The 21,758-nt window shown below is 36.3% G+C and overlaps 1 protein-coding gene and 2 long non-coding RNA genes across 14 annotated transcripts in view; all 3 read right to left on the bottom strand.

Annotated features, from left to right (window-relative positions):
• Nucleotides 1–21,758, bottom strand: part of LOC108022041 (uncharacterized) — a 117,512-nt gene that overhangs the window by 6,540 nt on the left and 89,214 nt on the right. For 5 of the 9 annotated variants that reach the window (XR_007765974.1, XR_007765973.1, XR_007765971.1 and 2 more), the window contains exons 1-3: nucleotides 7,836–8,054; nucleotides 7,707–7,775; nucleotides 7,539–7,652 (exon numbers count right to left, since the gene is read on the bottom strand). This is a non-coding gene — a long non-coding RNA (uncharacterized LOC108022041). Of the gene's footprint in view, nucleotides 1–3,406; nucleotides 3,620–3,956; nucleotides 4,110–7,538; nucleotides 7,653–7,706; nucleotides 7,776–7,835; nucleotides 8,055–21,758 lie in introns of those variants that run through there. The other 4 variants (XR_007765976.1, XR_007765977.1, XR_007765975.1 and 1 more) reach the window with 3 other exon arrangements.
• On the bottom strand, nucleotides 1,480–2,161 carry LOC127012485 (uncharacterized). Its single transcript, XR_007765980.1, has 3 exons — nucleotides 1,943–2,161; nucleotides 1,814–1,882; nucleotides 1,480–1,759 (listed from the first exon to the last, which is right to left on the bottom strand). It is a non-coding gene; the product is annotated as an uncharacterized LOC127012485 (long non-coding RNA).
• Nucleotides 12,828–21,758, bottom strand: part of LOC108022005 (uncharacterized) — a 29,965-nt gene continuing 21,034 nt past the window's right edge. Inside the window, exons 1-5 of one of the 4 annotated variants that reach the window (XM_050890424.1) lie at nucleotides 13,766–13,783; nucleotides 13,594–13,703; nucleotides 13,396–13,533; nucleotides 13,086–13,337; nucleotides 12,829–13,026 (exon numbers count right to left, since the gene is read on the bottom strand). In XM_050890424.1, the coding sequence (XP_050746381.1) occupies nucleotides 12,896–13,026; nucleotides 13,086–13,337; nucleotides 13,396–13,533; nucleotides 13,594–13,684 (612 nt within the window). In that variant the 5' untranslated portion in view covers nucleotides 13,685–13,703; nucleotides 13,766–13,783 and the 3' untranslated portion in view covers nucleotides 12,829–12,895. Of the gene's footprint in view, nucleotides 13,027–13,085; nucleotides 13,338–13,395; nucleotides 13,534–13,593; nucleotides 13,784–21,758 lie in introns of those variants that run through there. The other 3 variants (XM_017090845.3, XM_050890425.1, XM_017090844.3) reach the window with 3 other exon arrangements.

Genomic DNA, 21,758 nt, shown 5'->3' with positions numbered 1-21,758 from the left:
CACCGGAACTTCCGGTAGACTGATTTTCGGAGTGTATTTTCGAAAGTTAAAAAAAATAAAACCTTAAATCAACAACACACAATTTAAAACTCCTTTTGTAATAAACAAGACATCAATCACTGGGATCGATTTCAGTCGAAGAATTACCTCTTGTCCTGCGAGCCCAATAATCGAATTGAACTTATATTTATCGGAAAATAAAGGATAACAATTTATAATCTCTTCCATTTGCATAAGACATTCGACACTCCCGTCAAAACCCCTTCTATAGAGCTTAAATTGGATAAACTACGATTGAAAAACCGCAAGAAAATGTGTTTTTTTGGCTAAAATCCGAATTCTAAAAAATTACGATATACCCCCTTGTAAAAAACGGAAAAATGGGTCAAAAAATAAATTTTCTTTTAAATGATGCAGATCGATGGCAAATTAAGCCAGCTTTCCGAAACAGTCGGTCTTTTGGCCGTACGCCTTAATTTGGCTAAACTACGATTAAAAAACTACAACAAAATCTACTTTTTTGACTAAAATCTGAAACTCAAAAAATTGAGGTATACCCCATAGTAAAAAATGCAAAATTGGGTAAAAAAATAAGTTTTCCTTTAAATGATGCAGATCGATGGCAAATTAAGCCAGCTTTCCAAAACAGTCGGTCTTTTAGCTGTACTCCCTAAATTGGATAAACTACGATTGAAAATCCGCAAGAAAATGTGTTTTTTTTGGCTAAAATCCGAATTCTAAAAAATTACGACACACCTCCTTGTAAAAAATGGAAAAATGGGTCAAAAAATAAATTTTCTTTTTAATGATGCAGATCGATGGCAAATTAAGCCAGCTTTCCAAAACAGTCGGTCTTTTAGCTGTACTCCCTAAATTGGATAAACTACGATTGAAAATCCGCAAGAAAATTTGTTTTTTTGGCTAAAATCCGAATTCTAAAAAATTACGACATATCCCCTTGTAAAATATGGAAAAATGGGTCAGAAAATAAATTTTCTTTTAAATGATGCAGATCGATGGCAAATTAAGCCAGCTTTCCAAAACAGTCGGTCTTTTAGCTGTACTCCCTAAATTGGATAAACTACGATTGAAAATCCGCAAGAAAATGTGTTTTTTTGGCTAAAATCCGAATTCTAAAAAATTACGACATATCCCCTTGTAAAATATGGAAAAATGGGTCAGAAAATAAATTTTCTTTTAAATGATGCAGATCGATGGCAAATTAAGCCAGCTTTCCAAAACAGTCGGTCTTTTAGCTGTACTCCTTAAATCGATTGAAAACCCGCAAGAAATCTGTGTTTCTTAGGGAAATCTGAAATCGGAAAAATCCTGGCTAAACTAATATTCCAAAAGAGTGCCTCTCCAAGTGTGAAGCTGAAGGCATTTAAGAATTACTTTAATTATTAATTGTAACTATGTGAATTGGCATCTGTAAGTATGCCATTTTAGTTGCATGCTTTTGAAATTCTAGAACAATCATTTTGTGGTAAACATATTTATTTTAACTAGGTCGACGTCTGTACAGCATTTGATATATGGGGTATTCCATTTGCGGCGATATGGTTCACGTAAAATGTTGTGTGGCAGTACAATAACGTCGTCTTCATAGACGACTTTTGTTTAAATATAGACGTTTAAAAAATACCAGGTATACTTCTGGACTTCGCAGGTATGATAATATAATTCGATGCATAGATCAATATTTATTCGCAGGTCCTAAATCGCACAGCCCCCAATTGTGTGTGGATACCTGGAATAGCTGCAAAGGGGTTTATTAAAGTTGATCCCTGAATTTCCAAGTCTCAGTACCAACCTCATCCTCAGGATAATAAGAGTGGTCCTACTTCTGGAAGCTTTCATGTTAAGGGCATGTAAAAATTATCTAAAGGAAGAGTTAGTTCTGGGATTAGTAGATCTCACTTCTTTTAAATAGAATACCTACTTGGGTCCTTAAGTGTGATATAATTTTGAGAGGGTAGCTGGCGATAGTCCTGTTCCTGTTCGATTTTGTTCTTCCATTTTAACGTTGTGGCTCAAAGTCGTTATACTTATTTCTGTGTCATTCTGGTTACAATTACTTCGTGTGTAGGTCTGTATTACAGGGGACTCTTCTCTTAACATCCTGGGGCTATTCTACAGGTAAATTTTGTGGTTCACATATCTGAAAATAAATAATTTCCACTTTGTTAGACCGGAGTGTACAAAACAAATATTGTCAAATGAAATGGAAAGGAAAACCAGTGTTTACTTGCCGAAATAAATATTTAGAACTCGGAGGTGTGTCGTCGTTGAGCCCGAAAACGAAACTGAAATTATTTGGGAATCTGGCCCTTAGGTCCAAATCCAAATCGAATTTCGATTTGACAGTTTATATCAAGGCTAACTTGATGCATTTCCTGGCTACTAGATCGAAAAGGAAATTTCTTTCGATTTAGTTTTGTAAACTGCCCTTAATTGGTTTTTTGTGCCCGCCTTTATTTTGAATTTGGTTAGCTGAGTAGAAACTATCTATCAGTTCTTCGATTCTTCTTTGCTCTTTTTTATATTTTAAAATATTGTTTTGCTTGTATTTCTCTCACTGCACAGAATATGTTGATGATTATCTGGAAATCACGTAAACAACTTTGTGATGGCTGCATGTCAGTGGCTCAAAAGGGGCTACAAAGTGTAAACGTCGCCCAAACTAAGCCAGCGTTCCAAAAAAAATCGGTCTTTTGGCTGTACTTCTTAAATTGGATAAACTACGATTGAAAAACCGCAAGAAAAATGTTTTTTTTTTGAAAATCTGAAACGCGAACAATTATGAATTATTGCAAAAAAAAATGGAAAAATCGGTCAAAAAATTTTTTCAGATCGAGAAATCGCATTTTTAAATGTTTGACATGAATGGAATTTTCGGCAAGCCGAAAATTTCACACCCTGGTTCCTTCTTTTGCTGATCCCCAGTTCTTAAAACATCTATAAGATATATACTTAATATTAAAATCTACTACTAATACACATCTTAAGCTAAATGTATTATATATAACTTATATACACTTTAAAATAGAAGGAAGATTTTTGTGAATGCTGACAGATTAGTTTTCTATATTGGCTCGCCAGAGAATATAATCTATAACATATATTTGTGTACATATATGCTTTGCATAATCAATTAATATTGAATTAACCGTACTTTTAATTTTCCGATATGTACGCACCGACTTTTTTGCACAGGTCTTGGGGCAACATGATTAATATGGCAACAACTCGGCAGCGTTTCACAGAGACACTCTATCTTACAAAAAAAAAATTTAGTAAAAATATTTAATGATTTTTAACTAAAATGTTTATATGTTTTCGGATTTAAAATACTTCGTTTAGCTTAAGGGGTAACTAAAAATATTTAATTGACTAAGGTACATACCTGAAGAAGATTTCCATGCTCTGCCGTCTTGAACTACGACTTTTCCATATATATCTATACATATATCCAGCAAATATAACAAAAGCTCCGTATCTATCCATACATATCCAGTGATTTGTCCAAAAGCACCAACACACACTCAATCATTCGCTGGAACTTCCGGTCAACTGGCTTTGACTATGGATGACCATAGCATCCATTTTTAACCTAGAACTAGAAGAAGAGATCAATGTGTTATTAGCATTATCAATGACGTGGCCTATTGTAAGATTCAACATAATTTATATACAACATAAACTTATAATTGACATGTGACATGAAACTTTCAACGTAAAAAATTCCAACTTACTACTTAACATTCAACATAAAACATTCAACTAATTACTTAAGATAAGTTGCATGTTGCATGTTATATGTTTCACGTTATATGTTTCATGTTATATGTCTTATGTTATATATTTAATTTTTCATGTTATATGTTTAATGTTACATGTTGATTATAGATCAATAGATTTTTCACATTGAAAGTCGCTTAAGTTGAGGTTCATACCTGGATGCACTGCATCCTGGAGTCCAGTTCCTCCTCCATATTTCCAGTGATCTGTCCAAAGGCACCAACACACACACTATCACTCACCGAAACTTCCGGTCAACTGACTTTGGGAGTGACCATAGCCCATAGGTCATTAATTATGAGCTAGAACTAGTTGGGAATTATAAGCACCCACAGAAGAAATTAATTTGAAATGAATATTTTCTATGACGTGGCCATTGTAATTTAAATATTACTTAATAATTGCATAATTTAAGGTTATTTTTACAACATTTAACATGTCTTGAGTTGTTAGTTGGATGTTTTATGTTGGATGTTTTATGATAGATGTTTTATGTTGAATGTTCCATGTTAAATATAAATTGTTTGATTTTTCACATTGAAAGTTGCTTAAGTTTACCTTAAGTGGTGACTACAAATATTTAATTGAACTCAAATAACATAAAATCCTGGACGGTTCTCGATGCACTGCATCCTGGAGTCCTGGTCCACCTCCTTATATATCCAGTGATCTGTCCAAAAGCACCTACAACACACTAACAAACATTCACCGGAACTTCCGGTAGACTGATTTTCGGAGTGTATTTTCGAAAGTTAAAAAAAATAAAACCTTAAATCAACAACACACAATTTAAAACTCCTTTTGTAATAAATAAGACATCAATCACTGGGATCGATTTCAGTCGAAGAATTACCTCTTGTCCTGCGAGCCCAATAATCGAATTGAACTTATATTTATCGGAAAATAAAGGATAACAATTTATAATCTCTTCCATTTGCATAAGACATTCGACACTCCCGTCAAAACCCCTTCTATAGAGCTTAAATTGGATAAACTACGATTGAAAAACCGCAAGAAAATGTGTTTTTTTGGCTAAAATCCGAATTCTAAAAAATTACGATATACCCCCTTGTAAAAAACGGAAAAATGGGTCAAAAAATAAATTTTCTTTTAAATGATGCAGATCGATGGCAAATTAAGCCAGCTTTCCGAAACAGTCGGTCTTTTGGCCGTACGCCTTAATTTGGCTAAACTACGATTAAAAAACTACAACAAAATCTACTTTTTTGACTAAAATCTGAAACTCAAAAAATTGAGGTATACCCCATAGTAAAAAATGCAAAATTGGGTAAAAAAATAAGTTTTCCTTTAAATGATGCAGATCGATGGCAAATTAAGCCAGCTTTCCAAAACAGTCGGTCTTTTAGCTGTACTCCCTAAATTGGATAAACTACGATTGAAAATCCGCAAGAAAATGTGTTTTTTTTGGCTAAAATCCGAATTCTAAAAAATTACGACACACCTCCTTGTAAAAAATGGAAAAATGGGTCAAAAAATAAATTTTCTTTTTAATGATGCAGATCGATGGCAAATTAAGCCAGCTTTCCAAAACAGTCGGTCTTTTAGCTGTACTCCCTAAATTGGATAAACTACGATTGAAAATCCGCAAGAAAATTTGTTTTTTTGGCTAAAATCCGAATTCTAAAAAATTACGACATATCCCCTTGTAAAATATGGAAAAATGGGTCAGAAAATAAATTTTCTTTTAAATGATGCAGATCGATGGCAAATTAAGCCAGCTTTCCAAAACAGTCGGTCTTTTAGCTGTACTCCCTAAATTGGATAAACTACGATTGAAAATCCGCAAGAAAATTTGTTTTTTTGGCTAAAATCCGAATTCTAAAAAATTACGACATATCCCCTTGTAAAATATGGAAAAATGGGTCAGAAAATAAATTTTCTTTTAAATGATGCAGATCGATGGCAAATTAAGCCAGCTTTCCAAAACAGTCGGTCTTTTAGCTGTACTCCTTAAATTGGATAAACTACGATTGAAAATCCGCAAGAAAATGTGTTTTTTTGGCTAAAATCCGAATTCTAAAAAATTACGACACACCTCCTTGTAAAAAATGGAAAAATGGGTCAAAAAATAAATGTTCTTTTTAATGATGCAGATCGATGGCAAATTAAGCCAGCTTTCCAAAACAGTCGGTCTTTTAGCTGTACTCCCTAAATTGGATAAACTACGATTGAAAATCCGCAAGAAAATTTGTTTTTTTGGCTAAAATCCGAATTCTAAAAAATTACGACATATCCCCTTGTAAAATATGGAAAAATGGGTCAGAAAATAAATTTTCTTTTAAATGATGCAGATCGATGGCAAATTAAGCCAGCTTTCCAAAACAGTCGGTCTTTTAGCTGTACTCCCTAAATTGGATAAACTACGATTGAAAATCCGCAAGAAAATGTGTTTTTTTGGCTAAAATCCGAATTCTAAAAAATTACGACATATCCCCTTGTAAAATATGGAAAAATGGGTCAGAAAATAAATTTTCTTTTAAATGATGCAGATCGATGGCAAATTAAGCCAGCTTTCCAAAACAGTCGGTCTTTTAGCCGTACGCCTTAATTTGGCTAAACTACGATTAAAAAACTACAACAAAATCTACTTTTTTGACTAAAATCTGAAACTCAAAAAATTGAGGTATACCCCATAGTAAAAAATGCAAAATTGGGTAAAAAAATAAGTTTTCCTTTAAATGATGCAGATCGACAGCAAATTAAGCCAGCTTTCCGAAACAGTCGGTCTTTTGGCCGTACGCCTTAATTTGGCCAAACTACGTTTAAAAAACCTCAACAAAATCTACTTTTTTGAATAAAATCTGAAACTCAAAAAATTGAGGTATACCCCATAGTAAAAAACGGAAAATTGGGTCAAAAAATAAATTTTCTTTTAAATGATGCAGATCGATGGCAAATTAAGCCAGCTTTCCAAAACAGTCGGTCTTTTAGCTGTACTCCCTAAATTGGATAAACTACGATTGAAAATCCGCAAGAAAATGTGTTTTTTTGGCTAAAATCCGAATTCTAAAAAATTACGACATACCCCCTTGTAAAAAATGGAAAAATGGGTCAAAAAATAAATTTTCTTTTAAATGATGCAGATCGATGGCAAATTAAGCCAGCTTTCCAAAACAGTCGGTCTTTTAGCTGTACTCCCTAAATTGGATAAACTACGATTGAAAATCCGCAAGAAAATGTGTTTTTTTGGCTAAAATCCGAATTCTAAAAAATTACGACATATCCCCTTGTAAAATATGGAAAAATGGGTCAGAAAATAAATTTTCTTTTAAATGATGCAGATCGATGGCAAATTAAGCCAGCTTTCCAAAACAGTCGGTCTTTTAGCTGTACTCCTTAAATCGATTGAAAACCCGCAAGAAATCTGTGTTTCTTAGGGAAATCTGAAATCGGAAAAATCCTGGCTAAACTAATATTCCAAAAGAGTGCCTCTCCAAGTGTGAAGCTGAAGGCATTTAAGAATTACTTTAATTATTAATTGTAACTATGTGAATTGGCATCTGTAAGTATGCCATTTTAGTTGCATGCTTTTGAAATTCTAGAACAATCATTTTGTGGTAAACATATTTATTTTAACTAGGTCGACGTCTGTACAGCATTTGATATATGGGGTATTCCATTTGCGGCGATATGGTTCACGTAAAATGTTGTGTGGCAGTACAATAACGTCGTCTTCATAGACGACTTTTGTTTAAATATAGACGTTTAAAAAATACCAGGTATACTTCTGGACTTCGCAGGTATGATAATATAATTCGATGCATAGATCAATATTTATTCGCAGGTCCTAAATCGCACAGCCCCCAATTGTGTGTGGATACCTGGAATAGCTGCAAAGGGGTTTATTAAAGTTGATCCCTGAATTTCCAAGTCTCAGTACCAACCTCATCCTCAGGATAATAAGAGTGGTCCTACTTCTGGAAGCTTTCATGTTAAGGGCATGTAAAAATTATCTAAAGGAAGAGTTAGTTCTGGGATTAGTAGATCTCACTTCTTTTAAATAGAATACCTACTTGGGTCCTTAAGTGTGATATAATTTTGAGAGGGTAGCTGGCGATAGTCCTGTTCCTGTTCGATTTTGTTCTTCCATTTTAACGTTGTGGCTCAAAGTCGTTATACTTATTTCTGTGTCATTCTGGTTACAATTACTTCGTGTGTAGGTCTGTATTACAGGGGACTCTTCTCTTAACATCCTGGGGCTATTCTACAGGTAAATTTTGTGGTTCACATATCTGAAAATAAATAATTTCCACTTTGTTAGACCGGAGTGTACAAAACAAATATTGTTAAATGAAATGAAAAGGAAAACCAGTGTTTACTTGCCGAAATAAATATTTAGAACTCGGAGGTGTGTCGTCGTTGAGCCCGAAAACGAAACTGAAATTATTTGGGAATCTGGCCCTTAGGTCCAAATCCAAATCGAATTTCGATTTGACAGTTTATATCAAGGCTAACTTGATGCATTTCCTGGCTACTAGATCGAAAAGGAAATTTATTTCGATTTAGTTTTGTAAACTGCCCCTAATTGGTTTTTTGTGCCCGCTTATTTCAATTTAATATTATTTATTTTGAAGTTGGTTAGCTGAGTACCGACTATCTATCAATTCTCCGATTCTTCTTTTCTTATTATTATATTTTAAACTATTGTTTTGCTTGTATTTCTCTCACTGCACAGAATATGTTGATGATTATCTGGAAATCACGTAAACAACTTTGTGATGGCTGCATGTCAGTGGCTCAAAAGCGGCAACAAAGTGTTAACACCCTCGCTGGCGCACCTGCAAAAGTGATGGCTTTCGCAGGACTCACCCACACACACACCCACTCACACACACCCATATGCTCGCACACACTCACAGGCAGCCAGGATAGCGATTACGTAACGCGACAAGGGCCATCAATCATATTTAGCAGCGCTGGCAGCACATCCCGAGGGTAAATAATGATGCCCATTTGTAGTTGCTGCGGGGGCATTTAACATTTTTAACTAGCCCAAATAATTACAAGGCCTCTTCCCTCCATTTTTCAAGCCCTCCAGAAGGCTGGAAAAAAAGGAGGAAAATGAAAATGAAACGGCGGAAAATGAAAGATACCCAGAAAACAATTTCTTATGTGGGATTTGCAGCGCTCGTCGTGAAATTGGAATCGCTGAAGAGCTGAGAACTGGTGAGATGCAGAGATCCTGGGCTCATGATAGTGATAGTGGGGGTGGCCAGCCCGGCCAAGGCCCGCGCACTTTAACCCCCTAAGTACTCGCATGGAGCTCATCTTGATGGTGGCAGCGGATTAAGCTGCAAAAACGCATAAACTGCCCTGTGACGTCAGCGCCGGGCCAGTAACAAAAATAAAGCAAAGCGCAAAAACGCAAAAAAAAAATTGGAGAGGAGAGGGAAAAGAGCTGCAGCTGAAGCACAAGGATTACGAAAGGATTCGTTTCTAACGAGATTGACAACAAACCGCACCCTAATACATGTGGATCCGTCTGTGTGCGGGTTTGCGTATCATCGGATGCAGCGATTTTATTTCTATTCTTTTCCAGATCAAGGACATACCCTGACAATTGGTGGGACAACCTCTCCTATTGAGGTTAACTGTGATAAAAGGATATAAAATACATATGAAATATATTATTATAGCCACATTTATTATTAAAACCATCTGGAATTGAAATAAACTTTTTATAAGACGGGACATATGATATGAAATCATTTACATGTTTTCTTGTTCCCATTTTAAATACCAAAATACTTAATGTGACCAAATCTACAAAAAATGCTTTTTACAATTGCCAAACAAACTATCCAAAAATATTAAAACAGACCTAAAACAATATATATTAACAGAATTTTAAGAAACTTACTCTAAAACATTATTAAAATATTTAAGCAATAAGTAAAATAATTTTACTAAGCTAAACTTTTTATTATACCCATTTCCATACATGAAAAAATAATGTGACCAAATGCATCAAATTTGCTTTTTGAAATTGCCACACTAGTACACCTTTAATTTATAAAAGTGGTAAAAATCATTTATTTAATAATAATAAATATATTTCAATCTCTTTTAAATACTGCTTATTTTTATAATATTATTATTATTATTATATAATGCTAACTTATGGTTAAAACTTTAAGCTAACAGTGGGTTTATTCTAGCTTAAAGTTTTAACTATAAGTTAGCATTAGCATTTTTATAATAATTATTAATCAAGATAAAATCATAGATCTCATTTAAAAAAGTTGGCTTTCTGCCGTAGTAAATATATTTAAATTTCCTTGAAATACTATAAAAATAAATAAATATAAATTTATTAAATTTATAAATAAAATTCAAATGGAAAAATGATTTTGAAGAGTATCTGAAGTTCGATTTGCACCCTTTTTAGGCCGTTGGCTTTGCGGTTGGTCGCACCCACCGCCCGCGCCTTTCGCATTCAGCAAACAAAGCAAGTTTTGCCTCATAAAACTAAAACGTTGGATTTAATTTTGCAAAATAAACAGAAAAAAATTCCAAAAACTGGGAGAGGGAAATACAATTAGGGGAGCCATAGTTTCTTGGTCCAGATGGATGGCTGGATATCCAGATATCTGGTGCGTGGATCTGATTGAAGAGGAAAGCTTTTATTCGAGCCCATGAATTTTGCGATAAGTAATTCAAGCCCCTCACACACAAACACACAAACGCAGATGGAAAACAGAAACAGAAATCTGAAAATGTGAAAATGAAGAGAAATTCATTATTCATTTGGCAGGCAGCAAAATAAAATAGAAAATGCAAATACTGCAGGGGGGTTTCCATGAAAATACTGTGGTGTTCAAAATCGTTTTTTGAGTTTTGCCATTGCTGTTCGGCTCTCTGCGGCCTTTTTGCTGCTGTTGTTGTTTGGTAAAAAAGTTTTCTAATTAAAACAACAACTGACAACGCAAAATTGTCAACGTATATATGTGTATTTACATATATACAAACACATGCAGAGGCACAGATACAGATACACAGATGCAGAGGCACAGATATATTTGCCAACTACAAAATGCTTTGTTAAAACAACTTGCACAACGCCGGGAAAATGCCGGGGGGGTGGCGGAAAAGTGGTAGGAAAATGGGGGAAAACCGGTGGCTGCCCTTGGCGTTTAGATGGGCCGCTGGAAAAAAAAGGGAAAGCGGCGCGGGGAAAGGACTGGTTCTTATTGTTAGCAGTTGTTAGATTAGTTTGACTTTTCGACCCCGCCCCCTTTTTTGGGCCAAAATGTAAATGTGCAACGAGCGGCGAGAAGGACATCGCAGCGCCGCAAAATTGTCAGTTGATGATGGCTTAAACTGAAAGGAAAAAAACTGCAAAAATAAGAGGAAACAAACAGGATCGGACAATTGTTTACAGGTAAATTACCTGGGAAAAACAGGGCCATCGCCGAACAACGTGGCCGGTTGTGAAAGCCTTAATTAGCCGCTCTCCACTCGCATTTCCCTGCCAATCTGTGGCCAGTGCGGCGAAATTGGTATTTACAAAGGCCAAACATCAGTCGATTCGCCTGGCCTTTCATCAAACTTTTCCCCCGCCAGCCAACTTTCGTTAAAGCCATGCACTTAACTAACTTTAAATAAACATTTTAACAGCATAAATGTGAGAGCTTAATGTTCTAACTTAATCGGGTTTAGTTGTTGTGCCATTTTTTATCAAAGAGTTCGATATTCGATTTAATTTGAATTTTTAAAGCCCAAAACTTTCTTTCTCTAATTTTGCCAAATGGATTTGCCTGCTGTGTGAGAGGGGGTGGAAAAAGCCGGAATGAATTTGCTTTGGCAAGTTGTAATGAAAAGTTCGGCATTCGGGCTTCAATCAAATTAATTTGTTTATTAGGAACAGAGCAGGAACTCCAACTCAAACCGATTTTGTCCGCCATATCTGTCTGCGCCAATGAATCATAATTTTTATGATTACGTATACGCCGCGTGGGCGGCCACTCAACCCCCATTTCGAGCGATTTCCAGCAAATTGCTGTTGTTATTGTGGCAATTGTTCTGCGGCAACCAGGCGCCGGGCGCCGGGCGGTGGGCGGTGGGCGGTGGGTGGAAAGTTATTATTATTTTAACAATTTTCCAACTCTTTTGCGCTTGAGCGGCGCCAGCGAAGGTCGCGTAATTCAAAAGCAATTTGTTGAAATTAAATTTGATTACGTTTATTGCGCGCCAGCTGCTCGGGCCGAAAAACTTTCATCACTTTTTCCACGGACTTTTCCCGTGGAAACTCTTCTTTAATCGCTCGGTAATTGCCCCAAATTGTGCGACAGAGGGCGCCACGCAAATCACCGATCAAGCCAGCTTTTCCTTTCTCCCCCTGCCACTCCACCATTTTCCACTTGCCATTCCGCTCATTTTCCCCGCTGACAGCTGAAATTGGACAGCCGCGCGCACACAGGATAATAAAGTATTGTTGTGTCAAAAAATAAATTAAGTTTCCACTTGTCTCGGTGGAAAGAAATTAATGGTGGCCACTTGAGCTGAAAGTGTCTTTAAAATTTGGCTTAGAAAAAATCAACATTTTCTCTAAATTGAGTTAGTAGTTTGCAGTTATCTTGGGAACTTCCTTATTTCGCTGAAAGATTTACTCTATAAGGGAAATTTCTTGGAAAGTAAATTTGTTTTATTATTAAGCTTTATGCTTCATAATCACCTTCCAACTATATTTATATAAATTAATTCTAATTACAAATAAATATAGAAAAAATGAAAATAAAAATATAATTTATAATATATATTTCTTACGCTAAAGTACTCATACTCAACTAATTGTAAATACCCTCATATGATTTATGATTTATAATTAAATAAATACTAAATAAAAAATAAAATTAATCATATCACATTTTTTGATAAATATTTCGTTTTACAATTCATTAGTTTTCTTTCTTTGGGCTTACTATATTTGTTGAACTAATTTTAAATACCCTCATATGATTTTACTTTAAAACTAAGCCTTATTTTTACAGCGAAAGTTATCTTTATTAGATCGCTAAAATCGCTCTTGAAAAATTGTTTAAAAAAATATAAGGATTTTTATCCTGAACACAGATCAATCCGAAAAGGCGAATGGCGAGGGCTCATAGCGCTGTCGAAGGTTCTCCACGTAGGGATTGGCCTCATCGCTGGCGAATTCTCGTTTGTAGTCCATCATGGGACTGTTTATCAACTTGGATTTGCTGGCTAAAATTTACACAATTATTAGTCTCATGGGGGAAAGTATTTTTAAAATTTGTCCCCACGTTGAAAGCTGTCAAACATGTCCAGTTCCTCCTCCTGGCTCAGATGCTCTGCATACTCATGGTCCAGGCCCAGATTCGGCTCAAAGTCCAGCTCATCATCCTGGGCCAAATAGCGATCCATTTTGTTTTCATATATGGGCTCTGGAGCTTTGTATTTCGATCTCATTTCATGGCCATAGGACTCCTCCTCCACGGGCTTCAGTTTCTCAGTTTTTCTGGGCTTGCCGGGCCAGGAAAGAAAGGCCTTGAAGGCTAAGTGAGGAGAGCCACTAAAAACCTGTTAAATCTAAATTAAATTACCAAAACCCACGATTCATAGAGCGATCGAAGCGATTGTGCTTGATATCCATTAATCCATCCCCGGGACAATCCATTCCCTTTTTGCCAGGGAGAGAACCATGAACCTGGCGGTGGTACATGTCCAGCAGACCCTGGCGATTCACCACAACTATGGGTGTATGATCTTAGACTATTACGATCCATAAATATTTAAGGGATTTCTGCTTACACGGCGGCTTACCCCACACGCTGGCCAGGAAGAGCAAGAAGAGGATGAAAATGGGCGTCCAAAGGGGCAGTCCTATGGGTCTTCTATTCATCTTGAGGATATATCACAGCCTAGATAATTGTATAATAATTAGTTAAATAAAATAAAATGATAGGTCACTGGGGAAACCGACCGGACTGACAGATACCATTTAATCTGACTTGAAAGGAAACAAATGGGCCTACTGGGCTAAAAAACATATTTAGTTTTATAAATGAAACTGTAATTTAATTACCTGTAAAATGGCATCTTAAAGATACAAGTTGAGCAACTTTCTGCTAATCCGTTACCACTTAGATTTGGGCATTATCACTTTTTCTTCGCTTTGTGGCGCTTTTGAGCTTTCTCGGCCACAATTTTGCCTTATGCGGCTGACCACCTTTGACCCCTCTGTGGGCCCCTACTCCCCCTGGAAGCGTTGAAACAAGTTGCCAAAAAGTTAAAGTTTCTCTAGCTGCCAACAACAAAAGTTGCAGCCCATCAAGTGCCACGCCCACACACAGGGCCGCCCACTTGCGTAAACGTTTGCTAACAAGCTTGTAGGGAAAAGCATTGGGGGAAAAAGGGAAATTCAGATGCTGAGAGAAACCAGCAAACATTTTTGGTGGCCAAAGTGGGGCAGTCCCCCCTGCTAACTAAACACAAACGGATATGTGGATAGTTCACACACACACACCCCTCCTCAATATTTTAAAACCCCAACAATTTTGCCAACAAATTCATCTAAAAATCCAGGCACAAAAAAGCTGAGATGAGTAACGATCAAAAAAAAAAAAAAGGAAAAATATCGAAAGAAGAAAGCAAAATGAAATGTTTGAGGCTTGCCAAAAATATTTTCAGCATTTCTGTGTGTAAATAGTGAAAAATTGCTGCTTTTGTCGGCCAAAACAAACCGAAATATCTGAAGTTGTTGCCAGTTGTTTTCGAAGCTCCCTTGCATCACCGCTCTCCCCCAGAACTCCTCTTTATTAAAATGTCAAGCCATTAGGAGTGGGCGAAGTTTTTGGCCAAGGGGTCGGAGATTTCAGCAATAAAACGGATTCTAACATTTGTCAGTTGTTCTTTCTGGGGTGCCATTAAATGCAGGAGATGCCGGCACAAAGGCCAAACTGGGGGGCACTCCTCTCCGAGTGCCAGTTAAAAACATCTTAAAAGCTACTTTTAACCACAATTATGTAAATATTAACACAAACGAAACGTAAGACAAAAGCACAACAGCACAGACGAACTCGAAAAGAACACATCCAGAGTCCTTCCACTCGTGCACTCCAGCCGCAAACCAAGGAAAAGTCACGGGCCTGGGGAAAAGCGTGACTTCGATCACTGCCACCACTGTTGATATTAAATAAATTATAAAAATTAAAATGACAAAAAAAATATATATATATTTAAAGGTTTTTTCACATCTAATGGGCGGCAAACTTGGTGTATTAAACATAAATTATTTATTTTATCTGAATAACAATATTTAAAATATGTTTTCTTTACATAGCAAATTTGTTAATATGTATAAAAATTGTATAACATTTTAAAAAATGTATTAAAATATGTTTTTTCCACACATTTGTCTTCAAATTATTTAAAGATACGTTAAATTTAATTTTCATTTTATGTATTTTTATAAGTATATAATTAATTTTATTAAATTTTTAATAAATTTTTACAATTTAAAAGAATTTTTGAAAGTTTATAACATTTTAAAAGCTTTTTCTATTTTTTGAAGTTTTATGATTTTAAAAATAAATTTTAGAATGCTAACAAATTTTTCGAATTTTGGAAATTTACTTAAATTTAGAATTATTATATTCCACATTTTTAGTTCATATTATTTTTTTAATCTTGGCAGCAACAAAGAAAATTCTTTCCCCCTTAAAGTGTAAATTAAATAATTATTTTTGTATACAAAACGTTAACATTATTGTTTATTTATTGCTAAAACAAAAAAAAATTAAAAATCGATTTCCATGAAACCAGGGAATAAATAAAAATAATACTTTTGTATACCTACTGATTTTATGTTTTAGCAAAACATCGTTAAAGGTAGACTTCTGAGGACTAAATCACAGTCACGACTCCTCATCACTGGGCCTAGGAACTTTCACAGGCAGAACAACAGAATCAAGGTGGAAAAGTTGGGGGCGGGCCAGGTGGAAGGGCAGGGGCAGCAAACGGGTGACACATAAAGCCAGCAAATGTCTGGAGTGTCGACAACACAGCCATTAGCATCTGGATGAGGGCGAGATGTGCCGCCCACCTTTCTCCGCCACCTTTCCCCGCCCACTTTTCCCACAAGGTGTTGAAGTTAATGTCGGACGAGTGTGTGTTTGAGTGTGCGGGCGAAGGAGACATAATCCCCAAGATGAAGGCGGTGTTAATAAGCAAAAAGGCGGCGGAAAATGCGAAGCAGGCGGAAAATGGGGGCTCCGAGCAGCCTGCTGGCTGCCATTATTATTGAAAACTGTTAGACATGACAGCAGGTCACGTTTTGTCAGGCCACGCCACTCAGTCAGTCAGTCAGCCAGTCATTCATTCACTCACTCACTCACTCACTCACTCACTCACTTACTCACTCACTCATTCATTCAGGCAGCCAGTCAATGAAATGAGCAAAAGAAATGCAAAAATGCACAGACGACAATCCGTTTTCATGGCTGATTTAACAGAGTTTGAGTTTGGTTTGGTCCTGGCCGGGATGGAAATGTCCCCCGACAGAGACTGGAGTTGAATCCGGGAACTGAGCCCCGGATTGGGATGACAAGCAGATCGGGATGGGATGGAACTTGGAACTCATCCCTGCGGAGAGCCGACAAACAAGTTGAGGGACTTAATCCGCCGAGGTACAGCCGAAAATACCCTTTGGTTTATAGGGTATTTTATTTATCAGACAAAAATTGGGAATAAAAGTAATAATAGGTAAAATAATATACTTCGATTTTAATGTAGAATGTAAATTAACAATAGGAGTTCAAATAAAAAATCTATAACATATTAGTATACTTAGATTTTAACCTTTAGAAAATAAATTAAAATAAGGAATCTAAATAAAAAATTCGATTACATATTGTAATACTTAGATTTTAACCTTTTAAATATAAATTAAAACTAGGAATCTTAAAAAAAATCTATAATATATTGTAATACTGAGATTTTAACAATTAGAATTTAATTTAAATAAATCCAAGAAATAATTTTTATTTTATTTTTTATAATACTAAAATAAAAGAGTTGTTTATTTAAAAGTTGGAAAAGAATTGAAAAATCTACTATATATTATTACAATTACTTTGTAAACTTTGCAATAGATTATTAGGTCATTGAATTACAACCACAAAGTGTTGACATGAATATATAATTTATATTTTAAACGAATTTGTAATATCGAAAATCAAATCTTTACCATATTAAGACTGGCCAACTAAGCCTATTTTAACAACAAATAAAAAACAAATATTTAAATTTAATAAATATTTAGAGAACCTAGCTTAGCCTATCCTGTAATACAAAGTAAGCCCGACTCCATAGATGACAATTTTCTCCCTAGAAAAAATGTGCTTTCCGCTACTTGTTGCCAAAAGAAGGAGCCGAAAAAAAGAAAAGCAGAGCCAAAATTATTTCATGGCAAATACAAGGCGAAGAGAATGGAAAACCGAAATCACATTAAGCCAAAAGGACCGGGGAAAGTGGGCGGCAAAAGTGGGAGGAGGGCGGTGGCCAGTGGATGGGAAACTAGCGGAAGGTCCCTGTACAAATGCCAATCCAGTCACGGGTTCTAAAAATCAAAAATTTGAATTTCGATCACGTCTTCAATTACGTCGAATCGACGTGCATATAAATCAACTCTGTAACAGGCCCCACACACACACACACCCCGCTCACACACCAACACACTCAGACAGGGGGGCGGCGGCTCATGGTGGGGTCTAGGGGGGCGTGGCAGTCAGTCGTCAGTCAGTCAAATGCGGTTTTGTTGTTGCTCCACTTGCCCCTTATCCCCCTTGTTGCGTTGAGTTTTGTAAATCAAGTGGAAATGCCACACAGAGGAAAAAAAACAAAGCACTGAGCGCGGAGAAAGCGGGAAAATCGGGCGGGAAAATGGGTCTGGGAAAGCGAACCGCACCGCTGACGACGACGATGATGAGGATCTGGCGGAAAAGTCGGTGGAAAAGCACAACCAAGTCGAGGAGTCAAGAGTGGAAGTGCTGATGTGGCACAAGTGTGGGCGTGCCACGCCCCCTCGCTGAGCACTCATGCAAAGTGCAGTTGACATGCGGAAATTGTAGGTGCGGCCACGCCCACCGCCCCCTCAAAGACACCCAATCGTCCATAAATAAGAGGAATTAAAAGTTGGCCGCAAAAAATTGACAGGCCATCAAATTGACCGAAAATTGCAAGGAAAGTAAATGCTTATAAGTAAAAAAACATTCCGAAAATTTAAATTTTGGTAATTAATCAAAAATAGGGAATTTAAAATAATTTGCAGAAAACTCAATTATTTTTTTTCCATTATATCAGTAGCTATCTAAAAAAATATATGTGTTTATAAATTAAAAATGTAACCTTGCAATTTTTAACAATGTATAAACTTAGTTATTCAAAAGAATTTGTAGAAAACTTCCTTATTTTTTTTGCTTGATATATCAATAGTATTTTAATGAAATATATGTATTTATAAACAACAAATTTAATATATTAATTTTTTAAGATGTAAAAAATAAGTTAATGAAAACATCTTGCAGCAAACTTATTTATGTTGCTTTCATTCTGATTATAATAATATTATTTTGTATAACATTTTCAAGTTCTGTTTTTTTAATTTGGTTATAAAAATTCAAAAATAAGTCAGCTAAAAACCAATAGTAAAAAATAAATATAATAAAAGTAGCTTTTTCAACAAATATAAATAATGTTGATTATTATATTTTTTATAACAAAATTTGTAAGTTATTACCAATAATGAGTGAATATTCATTTAAAAAATGCAGACATTCTACATAAGTAACATCTTAAACTAAGCTTAAATATTAAAAAACCACTCGCGAAAAAAACATAATAAATAATGCTCTTCAACAAATATATATATAATAGTTACTAATACATTATTAATGTTTTTTTCTTTTATTTTTTTTTTTTAAGTATACCGTATTGTAATTTTAACGGATGTATATTGAATATTTAATAATCACATAACCCTTTTACCCTTTGAAGCAGCTTTTCCATGGATAAAAATGCATAAAAAAATGTGATATTTAATTATCCCATGCAGCCGCGCATTGCAACTGACAAAACTTTTTGAAAACAGAAAGCCGGAAATTGTCCCCGACAACGGGGTTTGGCAGGAAAAGGTTAAAGGGGGGCCAATGCCTGTCAGCCAGCCCGAATTATTTGGCATTAAAAATTGTAATTTCTGGCCAAGACATGCAATCGGGAACTTGTTGTTCAATTTCCCCCCATCACGCTGATTATCCTGGCACTCGCACACACACCAGCACACTCGTGCCGCCACTGACATGTCCTGGTTGTTGTTGATGTTTGTCGGGAATTTGATTTGATTTCAGGCAGCCAGGGACTGCAACTGCAGCAGGAGTTGTCCCCGTCAATGTTGGCAGCGCAACCTCCATTTCCAGCTCCTGCTGCTGCTCCTGCTGCTGCTCCTGCTGCTGCTGATCCCGATCCTGGCGCCCGCCTCCGCCTCCGCCAGCTCCTGTCCCAGGTCCTTCGGCTGATGCTCTGTGAAATGTCCTGGCCTGCCATTCGCTTGAAATTACTGACAACTGCTTCAAGTAGCGGCAAAGTTGAATTTGCATTGCCCACAGCCCCGTGTGTGTATGTGTGTGTAATACGCCGTGCAAGTGTGCGAGCGGGTGTCCTGCGAGTGTCTGTGTGTGTGAGAGACGTCAGTCATTGGCACAAGTGCATCTCACGAGGGTGAGTCAGTAACTCAAGAAGCCAAATGTTATAGGTTACACAAAGGGGGAAACAATTTGTAAGAAATAAAGGACTTTTAAATTTAAAAGATACATATCCATTAATAAAATTCTAATAGGCTAAATCTACAGGTAAAAGAGGAAAAAATTTCTAAATAGGTATAAAAAATCCCCAATGAACTTAGGAAATTTATGATACTATCTGATCTTGCTTACAGAATATCTTCCTTTTTAACATTTTCTTATATTTTTTTTGTTTTTCGAAGGTGACAATGTCGGAAAAAAATTGTATGGAATCAAGAAAAATATTGCTTAAATGCGTATTTCTAAACATTTTCTAAAAATCATAAAAATGTAAGCATTTTTGGGAAATTTATTTTTGCAGTTACTATTATTTTTGTTTTAAGAAACTTTTTGTATCAAAAAATGTAAGTTTTCAAGACGTGGAAATGAGTTTAAAAAGTAGATTCTTACACAAATTCGTACTAAATAGTTAAGAAAAGTAAGTATCATTCAAACGGAATTTAATGCTTAATGCTTTACAATAAGTAAGTTTAAATTTGAGCATACTAAAGTTTTGTTTTGTCAAAATACTTATGCCGGCCAGTGTATTTTAAATATACATTTTATAATATTTAATCAAACAAGAAAAGTTATGTCAGATATAATTCTTTTCAAGTTAAATACCCACATAAAATAATTATGTTACTTAAAACAAAAGGAGTTAAGAAGAATAAAATGTTAATTATTGTTACAGTGTATTTTTATTACAAATCAAGACTTTTTTTATTTTACAGCTTCCCCGCCCTGACCACCCCTAATGTTAATATACAAGGGGAAGAGCCCGAAAAAAGCAGCATCTTGCTACACATGCATTTGTCTGCAGCCTGGCCCTGGTTTTTCCCCCATTTCCTTGCCAGCTCGTCCTTCCTTTGACTTCGGGCCAGGATGTAAGAGGGGGGCTGGGGCCTGCAGACTGTGTGACAGCTTTCTTGAGATGCACTTCACGTGCATTTGACTGCTTAAATAAATTTTGCTCATGGTAATAAATTCACTTAAACTCAAGCTACAGGCGAGGATGTGGAGCCGCCCCCCCGAAAGCCACCCACTCGCATGCGAGGACAACGGGAATGCTGACGGCTTTATAAGACTTTTTGTTTAGACACTCATAAACATAATTGACGTCATAAAAACAGACAGCAGCACAGCAGCAGCAGCATAGCAGCAACAACAATGACATAATGTCATGTAAATCTGTGCAGAGAGATTCCGTGTGTGGGTGGCTGTGGATGTGGATGTGGCAGCCCCCGGCGGCCCCCAACTTTTCCGCATTTTCCCCAGGCCCCACCACTGTCGCTGTGGTAAGTGAAAATCATTAGTTTCAAGTCCGCACAAAAGCCGAGGCATTTGTTTTGTTTGAGCTGCTTTAAAATGAAATGCCTCTCATGTTTTATATGGGGCCAAAAAGGACTGGCTCGCCCGTGCCCCTAAAAATATATACGTAAATGTTGGTAGGTTCAAAACACTCCAAAGTCTCACCCCCTTTTCCAGCTCGGGCAAAGCGGCCTGCATTTTTTGTATAAATTCTAACAAATTGTCTACACTTCCGACCGAACTGCGCTCTCTCCCATAGAAAGTACCCCCTCGACCGCCGGCCCTTTTTTTCGGCCCACTCTGTCTAACCTAGTCCCGCTTGGCTCTCCATAAATCAAAAAGTGCTTGGCTACAGTTTTACAGTTTGTGCATTTGCTTTGTGTCCTATCTGGCCCCCTGCTCACATTCTCGATGCCCCCGCCTCTGTTCTCGTTTCTTTACATTTTTTATGAACTCCACATTATTTGGTGGCAGGGCGCTTGAAGGGGCGGCTAAGGGTTGGGGTGTAATGGTCCACATGCTTGGCATGCCGCACTTTTGTGCGTCGTCAACTCTCGCAGTTTAACATATTAAAAGTAAAGTGAAGTGGGCACACTGGCAGAAAGGGGCACATTTGGGGAAAATACACAACACTGGTCACACTATGGGATTAATTGCGAATATGGGCACACTGGCCAATGCATTCGAATAAAGATAGCACAAGCAAGAAACGAACTGAATATCAAGAAAACACAGTTTTTTACCAATAAATAAAACCTTTATAATTAAAAATTAAATCAGCTTAGATATGGCGTTTTCTTGTGCAATTATTTTGTTGATTATTTTCCT

This window comes from Drosophila biarmipes, chromosome X (genome assembly GCF_025231255.1).
Source record: "Drosophila biarmipes strain raj3 chromosome X, RU_DBia_V1.1, whole genome shotgun sequence".
Taxonomy (NCBI): Eukaryota; Metazoa; Arthropoda; class Insecta; order Diptera; family Drosophilidae; genus Drosophila; species Drosophila biarmipes.
This window is presented reverse-complemented; position numbering and strand designations above follow the sequence as displayed.